Source organism: Etheostoma spectabile, chromosome 8 (genome assembly GCF_008692095.1).
Source record: "Etheostoma spectabile isolate EspeVRDwgs_2016 chromosome 8, UIUC_Espe_1.0, whole genome shotgun sequence".
NCBI lineage: Eukaryota > Metazoa > Chordata > Actinopteri > Perciformes > Percidae > Etheostoma > Etheostoma spectabile.
This window is the reverse complement of record NC_045740.1, coordinates 27556669-27567052: the sequence shown is the minus strand read 5'-3', so window position 1 is coordinate 27567052 and position 10384 is coordinate 27556669. Positions and strand designations below refer to the sequence as shown.

The 10384-nt window shown below is 41.5% G+C and overlaps 2 protein-coding genes across 2 annotated transcripts in view; one reads left to right on the top strand and one right to left on the bottom strand.

Annotated features, from left to right (window-relative positions):
• Positions 1-10384, top strand: part of LOC116694247 (protein arginine N-methyltransferase 8-B) — a 33935-nt gene that overhangs the window by 17369 nt on the left and 6182 nt on the right. Inside the window, exons 4-8 of the mRNA XM_032523852.1 lie at positions 952-1015; positions 2487-2629; positions 5005-5092; positions 6386-6501; positions 9123-9273. Of these exons, the coding sequence (XP_032379743.1) occupies positions 952-1015; positions 2487-2629; positions 5005-5092; positions 6386-6501; positions 9123-9273 (562 nt within the window). The remainder of the gene's footprint in view (positions 1-951; positions 1016-2486; positions 2630-5004; positions 5093-6385; positions 6502-9122; positions 9274-10384) is intronic.
• Positions 10289-10384, bottom strand: part of cracr2aa (calcium release activated channel regulator 2Aa) — a 29580-nt gene continuing 29484 nt past the window's right edge. The window contains exon 19 of the mRNA XM_032523851.1: positions 10289-10299. The gene's annotated coding sequence lies outside the window, so the exon portion shown is untranslated. The remainder of the gene's footprint in view (positions 10300-10384) is intronic.

Below are 10384 nucleotides of genomic sequence, written 5' to 3'. Positions count from 1 at the left end.
ACCAATGAACTTTGAAAGGGGCGTGGCTCTGCACATAAATGAACACATCAAAAACCGTAAGGCCAATCATCACAAAACTCACAGGGAATGTTCAGATAAGTGCCCCAGATATACCCAGACAGTTCTATATACATACGCCACTAGGGGGCGCTACAAGCGCAAGATAGGTGAGTGGCATTACACACATTTTACTATAAATCACATCTTCTGTCCAATCACAAATCTCTTTGTCCTCACAAGTACCTGAACCACACCCTTAAAAGTTTCCTTCAAATTGAACACCAGGGGGTGCTATAAATGCAAACAAACTGTAGGTAATATAGCGCAAATCAGGCTATAAATGACTAAATGTTTGTCCAATTAACACTTCCAAGAAATGTCTACATAATGACCTCACAAATACACTGCAAGTCCCATTCAAATTGACCACTAGGGGGCGCTTTAAATGCACAATAACTGGACGTGGAATGACGCAAATCAAGGTTTGAGCTTGGAATCGCAGCTTGCGGCTTTATTAGCAATTGTTTTTGTGTCGGTTTTATCTGCTTTTTTCAAATTGCCGTGAGCTGGACTGAGTTACTTATCACACTGAATTGAAAATACAGTTTTTTGACACATCAGTTGTAGGCATTTTAAACAAAGTGCACCATTTGTTCAATCTTTACAAAGCGACAGCCTTGGTACATGGGGCTCACATTCGACCAGTAGAGCTACCAGGGAGACATCCCACTTCCAATTTAGAATACTTCCATAATCCATATGTTCAATTGATGCCGATTGAGCTTTTATCTGAGGCATTCCGGTAACATTTGAAGTCTTCTGAAGTTGCATTATACGCAGACATGAGAACATGTTATTGCAAGTGCTGTAGACATTACATTAAACATCTCTTCCTCAAAGTGTTACAGCCCTTCATCTATGGTTGTTTTAATCTTTTGTCTTTTCTGCCAGATTGAATGTTCAAGTATATCTGAGTACTCAGAGAGGATCATCAAGGCCAACCACCTCGACAGCGGTAAGAGCTGCAGCTGTTCCCCCTGCCTCCATTCTGTTGACACTGTTGACTCTGTTGCACTTCATCTGCAGTGAAGGGAGTGACAGACTAGCTTATAGGCGTGCCAGCAATAGTGAACGAGGAGGAGGGAGGGAAGGCTGGCAGATACACATGAGGAGGAGAAAGGCAGTGATAGGTATCACACCATTTAGGATTTTTCCCATACTGCACTGGACCGGCTTATTTGTATTCATCTCCACACACATGCTGCCAACTTATGAAACTTCAAAGCATATGTTTAAATCACAACACCTCTGTAACTTTGAAAATGACCTCCCAAGCTACTGATTGTGCATCTACCAAACCGCCTTGTCAGCCAATGGTCTCTCTATAAACCTATGAATAGCAAGTACAAGTACTTACAAGCACAAATAATTGAAAGGAGAGTTTACGCTGTTTTCTCCGATTTTCAGACAATGAATAAGCAGGAAGCAATCACCAGTTAGAGTAACAGGGTTCGCATGTCATTCTGACAGACTTTGTATCACCAGGGCAACTCTTGTCCAACTTCTGGCCAAGGCAGAACAAACAAAGCTAAAGGGTGGAAATCCTGAGATTGTAAAGATCTACTCCTTCATTGTAAACCCCAGCTGGGTTGATTTACATAAGGACTCCATGGCTGTCATGGTATCACATAATGTACAAACTTATTTCTGTCTCAAACACCAGTTTATTTCTTGCACACAGAATACTGTCCTATAATAAGAATACTGGCCTTTTTGTTATGGTGCGGAAAGGTGAAGGACCCAAACACAGAACCAGGAAGCAGGCAAGGGCAGGTACAAACGGGTTTATTGACAGTCCAGGAACACACAGGGAAAAGGCAAGGTCCAAAAGCCAGGGGAATTAAAAACACAAAAAAAATCCAAAAGCACAAAAGGCAAGCAGTTCCAAAAACAGGTCGAGGGGAAGACAAAGGTAAAAAAACAGGTGAACAATACAGGGAACAACTCACAGGGAATTTAGGCAGAACGGCTGGAACGCAAACACGGACGTCTTCACAAGACACAAGGATCTGACAAGAGGCAGAGGGAACACAGGGGTTAAATACATGAGGTAACGAGATAACAGGGAGCAGGTGAGACATCAGGTGAATTACATTAGGGCGGGGCTGGACAATCAGACAGGCAAAAGTAAAGCTAGACAAGACTAGACAAGACAGGAAACCATACTACTAAAATAAAACAGGAAACAGACACAGGGGAACACAAGACAGGACCAACAACACAAGACTGGGGAGAAAACCGAGACAAAAAACACAGGGAAGGCCAAATGGGAAAATAACCCCAAACAAAAACCCCAAACCACAACACTTTTAGGCATTATCATTCCTACGTTTTAGTGTTTAGGGGGTTTGTAAAGATGCTTTTTTTTCCACGACAAAACCTGAAAAAAAATGATTATGACTTAAAATATATGTTGTGTGTTGCAGTGATCACCATCTTTAAAGGCAAGGTGGAAGAGGTGGAGCTTCCTGTTGACAAGGTTGACATCATCATAGCTGAGTGGATGGGCTACTGTCTCTTCTATGAATCCATGCTCAACACTGTCATCTTTGCCAGGGACAAATGGCTGGTAGGGTGTGTGTGTGTGTGTGTGTGTGTTTGTGTGTGTGTGTGTGTGTGTGTACACATGATACGTAAGTTGTTCCGGAAGTAACCTCAGTAACAAATATTCCAGACATAATAATTAAATAATGAATGGATCATGAATGTAATAATATTAGCAAATAATGTAATAATTCTTACAACCCACTACTATAGAGTAAAGTATTTAAAGATGTAAGCTGACATTTTATATAACACAGCTCTTTTAAAACAGTAGCCCAAAACGAAGCACTGTTTATTTGCAACCCCTCATCACATGAATAATGTTTCCAAAGCCCTCAATCGTAAATTATCCAAAACAGCAAACAGTAGACCAACGTCTGAAAAGATTTACATTTTGTGAGCATGAGTATGGTTTCTGCTTTGCTTTCTTGTCAGTATGTATCCCATAACTGAAAAGCACTCAACTGTTTCTTTTTATTAAGCGTTCTCATAATTGAGATAAGTACGTGATATTTGTCTCATTATTGCAGCGAGGTAATAGGTCCTAATTAGGAGATATTAACCTATAAATGTACTGGCGAGTGCAAAGTTAGTATGACCAAGTGTCAACGACTGATCAGTAGGTGAGGTTTTAAGAGAACAGGAATTTTTGCTGAGGTTGTAAGATGTAGATGGAGGATTGTCGTCCAGATGTTTGCGGGAGGGAATGATGAGCAATGGAAGAATGTCGGAGTGTGGCTGGACCGGAGCAGAGCTGAGGTGCGGACGGTGGTTGGGGAGCAGGCAGGTTGGAAGGCAGACGGCAGGGCAGAGATCCTAGAACAAAGGAGAGAAACTGTGATGGCAGAGCACAAAAACACAGCAAGTATAACTTTACTAGCACGGACCACGCCACAACAATGTGTTAGTTAAAGATTTAATGAACATTATGAATGTGCAGATAGATGAATTAATGTGGATGTCGTCTGATGGCTGGTCTGGGAGGATGTATGATGACCGGGTGGAGGAGACTCAGAGTGGGGGTTTCGTCTTCAGAAGCAGTTTTCGCACAAATAGTTTACAGACCCCCCAGATGGTACCTAGATAAGACATGAGAGAGGTGTGCAACAGGAAGGGCTGAGGGGAAAGATGGATGGATGAAGAGGAGGGAAAGGGAGGGTGGGTCAAGCAATCAGAGACACAAGGCTGGCTACGCAGCACGGTATATGTAGGTCTGTCTGGTGATTAGAGATGTGGTTTAGGCGTGGCCCTGCTCCTTAACCTTAACCTTATTTCTAATTTCTAACCTTCATTTCACAAAAAGAAACACTACAAAAGTCTGAGGCGGGAATCTACCGTGGAGCTGAAACAAGATGTAATGTCCGTCATTAATATCACTGAGGATGATGAGCTGATGAAAAGCAGGTGTGTAAGCTGAGGGAGGGTATGAGCTGATTGCAGACTGGTGTGCAGGTATACTTGGTCCAAGTTTATGGCAAATCCATGACAAAGGCCACATTACTGGAAATATACCAGGTTGAAATACACTGTAATTTTTTACATCGCTTTCAAGCCAGGGATCAGAGTTTGCTTCCCGGGAAAAAAAAGACTTTCAACCAGGAAACACATATTCTTTCATTTCATTTTCCTAAACTAAACTAGTCGTTTTGGTGCCTGAACCTAACTGTCATCTGTCTGTAATGTCAGCTGAAACGACCAGCAGGTCACAGTGCTCTGTACCTGGCTCAAATTCCCCTTTTGTCAGCTAAACTCAACCAGCAACGACCACTGATACGACCAACAGCTTTCTGAGCTCTGTCGCCGGCTACCAGTCACCTATTGTCGGCAAAACATGACTACAGTGTAAAAAAAGAGACTTTTGGGCAGAATTGAGCGTCCGTTCCATCCGTCTTGCCACCCCTCAAAGTAAACTTGCAACCCCAGATGGGGATCCCGACCTACTGCTTTATAATACAGAGCAATATACAGTATACTACTAAATAGCTATGATACCACAGATAAAACCAGAGATATAAATACACTTTATTGTTCATTTTTTGTCATCATTTACTCAAAAATGGACTAATCATTACATAAACAGAAAAAGCATGCTGGATTGTGGAATATATATGTATGTTATATGAATAAGAAGTTTAGAATGTTAGCAGGGATGTTAGTTATTAACTACTACTCCTATTGTTGTTTATTGTCTTCTGTAATTGGAAAATAATAGTTACAGTCTTATACATCCTGAACAGCTCTGCTATTCCAGTCTGTGCACAGAGGGAAAAATAACACCTCCATAATTCTAACTTGTACTTGGCTGAGGACTGAAATGTCACCGCTGCTGTAATGTATACCTTTTTACAATGTGTTCAGGATTAATTGCAGAGTTATTTCCTCGCCTCATTTGTCAAACAGAAACCCGGTGGATTAATGTTTCCTGACCGTGCCTCTCTGTACGTGGTGGCCATAGAGGACAGGCAGTACAAAGACTTCAAAATACATTGTAAGTTCAGTGTGAGCGTGTATATGTGGGGCTGGATGTGTGTGTGTTTACCTGAATCTGGACTGTGAAACGACACATACTTGTACTGTACCCACTGCCTAGTTTTGGGTGGTTGTAACCAGGATTATGTCTTCACATTTAAAGTGAACCATGGATGTAGAACACCGTTCCCACAGCCGCATTGTACTCACACAAGTGTGGGTGTACTCATGCACAACCTTTCCAGCTCTGCAAATTACTTTTTTTTTTTTAAAAGCTTGTGCTCAGGCATAACACTGGGGGTGGAAATTGATATTATAAGTCAACAAGCCTCTCCATCTCTGTATCATCCCACTCTAAACCTGCTGGGAGGACTGTGGGCGGTGTTTTGCTGCTGGACACAAAGCATCGGAGACAGTGTTGAGCCAGTGCACAACCTAGATGACAACAGGCACGCAAACAGAACAATAGCAAATAGACCTCCTACCCACCCTCCCCCATACATCTGGGAAATTATACAACCACAGTCAAATCATGGGCTCACTGCACTGCAAAGCTTTCCAATGATGTCTGGATACCATTATTCTGTATTTGTGAAGTTTACACATTGCCAGACTGAGACGAGTAGTGATACATAGTGCACATATCAACCACAAACTTCTTTTACTTTGGGCTAGATTCCCTTTTAAAGTGACCTTCTGAGGCACTCCGGTATTCTAAGAGCATCCTGTGGTCATTAGTGCTACTCTGGGCTGCACAAGTTAAGTGCAGCCAAGAGTTAAGTGGGCAAAAACAAATGCAAATACAGTGCACATTACACTTCCTTGCAGATTTGTGACCTGTTCATTACCACCAGCTCTCCAACACACTCAAGTAGTTCTTGCCTTTTTGGGCGATGATAGAAATGTTTGCTCACACACAATCTTAAGGAGCTTAATGAATAATGTATGGCATGATTTAGCCAAAGCTGATAGGATTTTCTAGGCAAGAGTGGAGGCTGCGTTAAAGGAGGCTCATGTTTATAAATCATCACCAAATACAATAGGACTTTTGTCTGTCAAAAGAAAAAATGGTTCTAAATTCAGGAGGTCTAAGTCTGGGGGCGTAAATCAAAGTATTCTGGGAAGCTCTGGGTGTAAGACCTATTGTTTTACAGCAGGAGCCCAACAGTTTTTATCTCCTGTGGCTTCTCCCAGCCTAGAAAACTGCATAAAGCGAATCAAAACTTGGAAAGAGGAAAACTATCTCATGTGTTTGCAGTTTACAAAGATTCCCTAAAAAAAAACCATGCTGGCTGATGCTGTATTTTGCCAGGGTGGGAGAACGTGTATGGCTTCGACATGACCTGTATCCGTAATGTTGCCATGAAAGAACCCCTGGTGGACGTAGTGGACCCTAAACAGGTGGTGACCAACTCCTGCCTCATCAAGGTTAGTAAAATATTGACAATAGTCTTTGCTGATGGCAGATGATCAATTCATGCCTGAATAAATCTCTGCTGTTGACCCAATGCAGTCCAGATGAGAGTGTATATAGCAAACCTGTCAACAATGGGATTTGAAAATAAGGGACATTTTCCCTCCTCCCGCCCCGGGCCGTCCCATCAGCCCTACCCCTGTGCCAGTTTATATTAGTTGAAGCGTGACTTTGACCTTTTCAGCTTTTCATTAAGTATGGATGAGCCACCACCCATTTGGTGAGATACTTGCACAAATGTTTAGCCGTTTGAGTTTTGAGTTAAATGGACCTTGGAAATTGTTTTCTAAACATTTACAAGACAAAGTTTCACCATTTTCTAAAGCTGGATCGCATTTGCTAGTTGAAAAGAAAAACTGTACCAGAAGTAAATAAGCTGACCATACATTATGTAATAATGTCAGTATATTAGCAGTTGACCCATAGAGAATGCTAAGTAAGATGGCTATTATAAACTATAATGCAGAGATGCCAGCATGATTACAGTGGTAAAACACACGCGTCCATTTACAGTACTACTCCGGGATATTGATTGAACATATTGTTCTGCAAGACATGCTGTTGCTGCTATGGTTATGACCTCCATGTGCAGCTGACGCCCTGTCTGTGTGGATTAGACTGATCAGGTTGCTGTGCCATGCATGTCATCCCCCGTCTCGTCCACCTGATTGTGCTCCTTGTCTCAGTGACCTTCTTATCGCCGCCATTGATTGGACGGCTCACTCACCTCTGTCCTGGTAAAGAATTACTGTGTGATCAATCATACCTTGACTTGAGTGTTGCTTTTCTTATGTTGCTGATTGTCGATTTGTTGTCATTGTTAATTTGAAGAAGGCCTGAGGGGCTGAAACGTCGCCAGAATAAATAGAGATATGAATATGGAGCCAGACTGTGCAACTTTTTTCTTCTAATTTTTCAAGTCTGTCTCCAGTGATCAGCACCTCACCACAACCCTTGCTGTGCGCTACTTGTTTTCTACATGATGTGCTGATTGTCAAGCACCCAGTTTTTATTTTCTTTGATATCATACATAGCTTTTCGTTTATTACATAAAACCAGCAACGAGCTCAGTCACAAAAGCTTAATAAAAAAATCTATGAAGCTGATGGGAATGCTGCTCGGGATCTTGTATACAAAATAAATAAATTAAACAGAAGCCTCACAACAGTGATTCCCTGCTGACAAGCTTTATTGTTTTCAAATGGATTACTGACCGACCTCATTAAAGTTGTATAGCCACAGAGTAGTACACATAGGACCTTGTGTTATTAAACTGCTGCTTGAAACTTAGCAAGTGAGGCTCATAACCAAATATAATCCTCCAGAAAATAATTCATTTACGTTAACAACCCGCATAATAGGGTTCTTAAATGTTTTATTTTGCCTTCAGAGTAATTGCAAGGGTGTAAACATTGCAGTGTATTCTAAATTACTTAAACTTTAAAATGTGACTTTGAGAAGTACACTGCATGACCAGAGTATATATCTGTTAAATGTGTTTATGGGGGCGACAATTTTCTAAAGACAGCAGGGGGGGGGGGGAATCTGACGTTAATACGGCATTGGTTTGATTGGCAGCAAACATAAGACTCTCCTCTAACAAATGTGGCATCTGGCACCAAATTCAGTGAATAACTAAGATCATGATATCATGGAACAAGATTATAACACCTCTGCCTGCCTTTTACCCCGCTGGGTACTGTGGGGTTTTATATGAGCTTCACCCCCTCTGTTACTCAGTGATCAAAGCTAACGTGATATGTTGGCGCAGTGCCGTTCACCTGACAGTAAACTAGGATCTGGAAACAACGTGTTCTTCTCTGAACATGGCCCCGTGGGATGATGGGTTATCAGATACCCTGTTAAACTGACTTGAACCAAAGTACATTTACAGATTTAGGGTTTCTAGCACCATGCATGAATAACATCTGGAGCCTGACCATAGTTAGAGCTCCATGTGACCTATCTTTGTCCTGCTTACACAAGGGTTACTGGCTTAATATTGATGGTTATTATATTAGCACAGTCCCACTGGAGTCTGGTGACCCTGTATCTGTCTGAAGGTAGAAGTGGTGCTGAATTTCCTGTTGTTTCTTGTTTGTTGGTTTCCTTAATGTATTGCATGATGTGAAATTATAGAATTTTTCTGGATTTGTTTTTGTCAGAACTACAGAGTAAAGAAATGGCCAAGAGTTAAATGAGAAGAACAATTGCACTCACACATCTGTAACAGACTGTGTATAAAGATGGACGACGCATCTCCACTAGCCTGCTGTACCTCCTACTGTACAAAAGTGAAGTGAAGCTGTGCTAGCATTATTATGTCCTGTATACACTGGTCTGTACCATAGACTGGCCTGTATCCTAAAAGATCAAGCTAACATCACAAGCCGGTTAGCTTATTTTAGCCTAGAAGCTGTGGAAAACAGCTAGCTTGGGTCTGTCCAAGTAGTAAACATCAACCTACCAGCACAAGTACAGCTAACTAATTAAAAATGCACATCTAGTTTGTCTGATCTCCAACATTATAGTTTAATTTATGTGCTCCGGATATTTTTTATATTTACTCCCACAGGAGGTGGACATCTACACAGTGAAGACTGAGGACCTCTCGTTTACCTCCGCGTTCTGCCTGCAGATCCAAAGGAACGACTACGTCCATGCACTGGTCACTTACTTCAACATTGAGTTCACCAAGTGTCACAAGAAGACTGGTTTCTCCACCGGTAAGATGGCTAACACATGGTCTCACACAACGATCTGTGTGTACAGTGTGAGGATGAGCTACAATATTATGTATTATAGGGATGGTAGTGTAAAAAATATTTGAATCTCTGTTTTGATTACCAGTCTCCAAAGCAATAAAACAGCGCTTTTGGTTCCAAATTTGATATGCTGTCGTCCCTTAATGGCTTCAGTGAGCTCTGCAGAGATGAAATTTGCAATGTAAAAGAAGCAGGCCCGCCTGATTCTCAGCAAGGGAACAAAAGTAATAATGTTATGGGCTAAACCTGAAATGAAACGGCCCTTACAACTAATGCTATAAAAAATGGATCTGTTTGAATGCATAAAAGCACGGACGTCTGAACAAGTGGACAAAAAAGTGCTCAATGGAATAGTGTTTAGATGTGTTAATTAGTTAGGTTTAAATGGGTTACCCTTAGCCAGGCTAGTTGTTTCCCCCTATTTAAGTTTTAATGTTATGCTAAGCTAACTGTCTCTTGTTTGTAGCACACAGATGTCTGTACGTTAAATATGGAACTAGAGCAAGCAGTTAGCTTAGATTAGCACAACAGCTGGGAGCCGGGGAAAAACAACCTGGTCAATCCAAAGATAAAAACAACATAACATCACGTAAAACCATTAAACTTGTTCCATTCAGGGTATCCAAACAAGGTACAAACTAGGAGGTGCTGGTAAGTTAGGGTGACCAGATGTCCCCGGTTTCCAGGGACAGTCCCCGGTTTTGGTGACCTGTCCCCGGCTGGATCTGTCCCCGGAAATGTCCCCGGTTTTCATTGTGACTGACCGAAATTGGAATAAAAAAAAAAAAAAAAAAACATTGACAAAACGTAGCCTACAGTTGCACACCCTACACACGCAGACTCAGGACAGCCAGAGCAAGCGCTGCTCAGAGCTCAGAGATGTTTCAAAAAGCTGTATTTTACAATGCTAAAATTACTGATTATTTACATGGAGTCTGGTGGGTTTAGCCAACGCAATTTTGCTGACTTTTATGTTTTAAAAAGAATCTCAATCTTTAACAGAAAGGTCAACCTCCTTACAAATCCTTTCCATAATGTTGTCAGACACTTAAAATATTAATCTGAGTCTGTC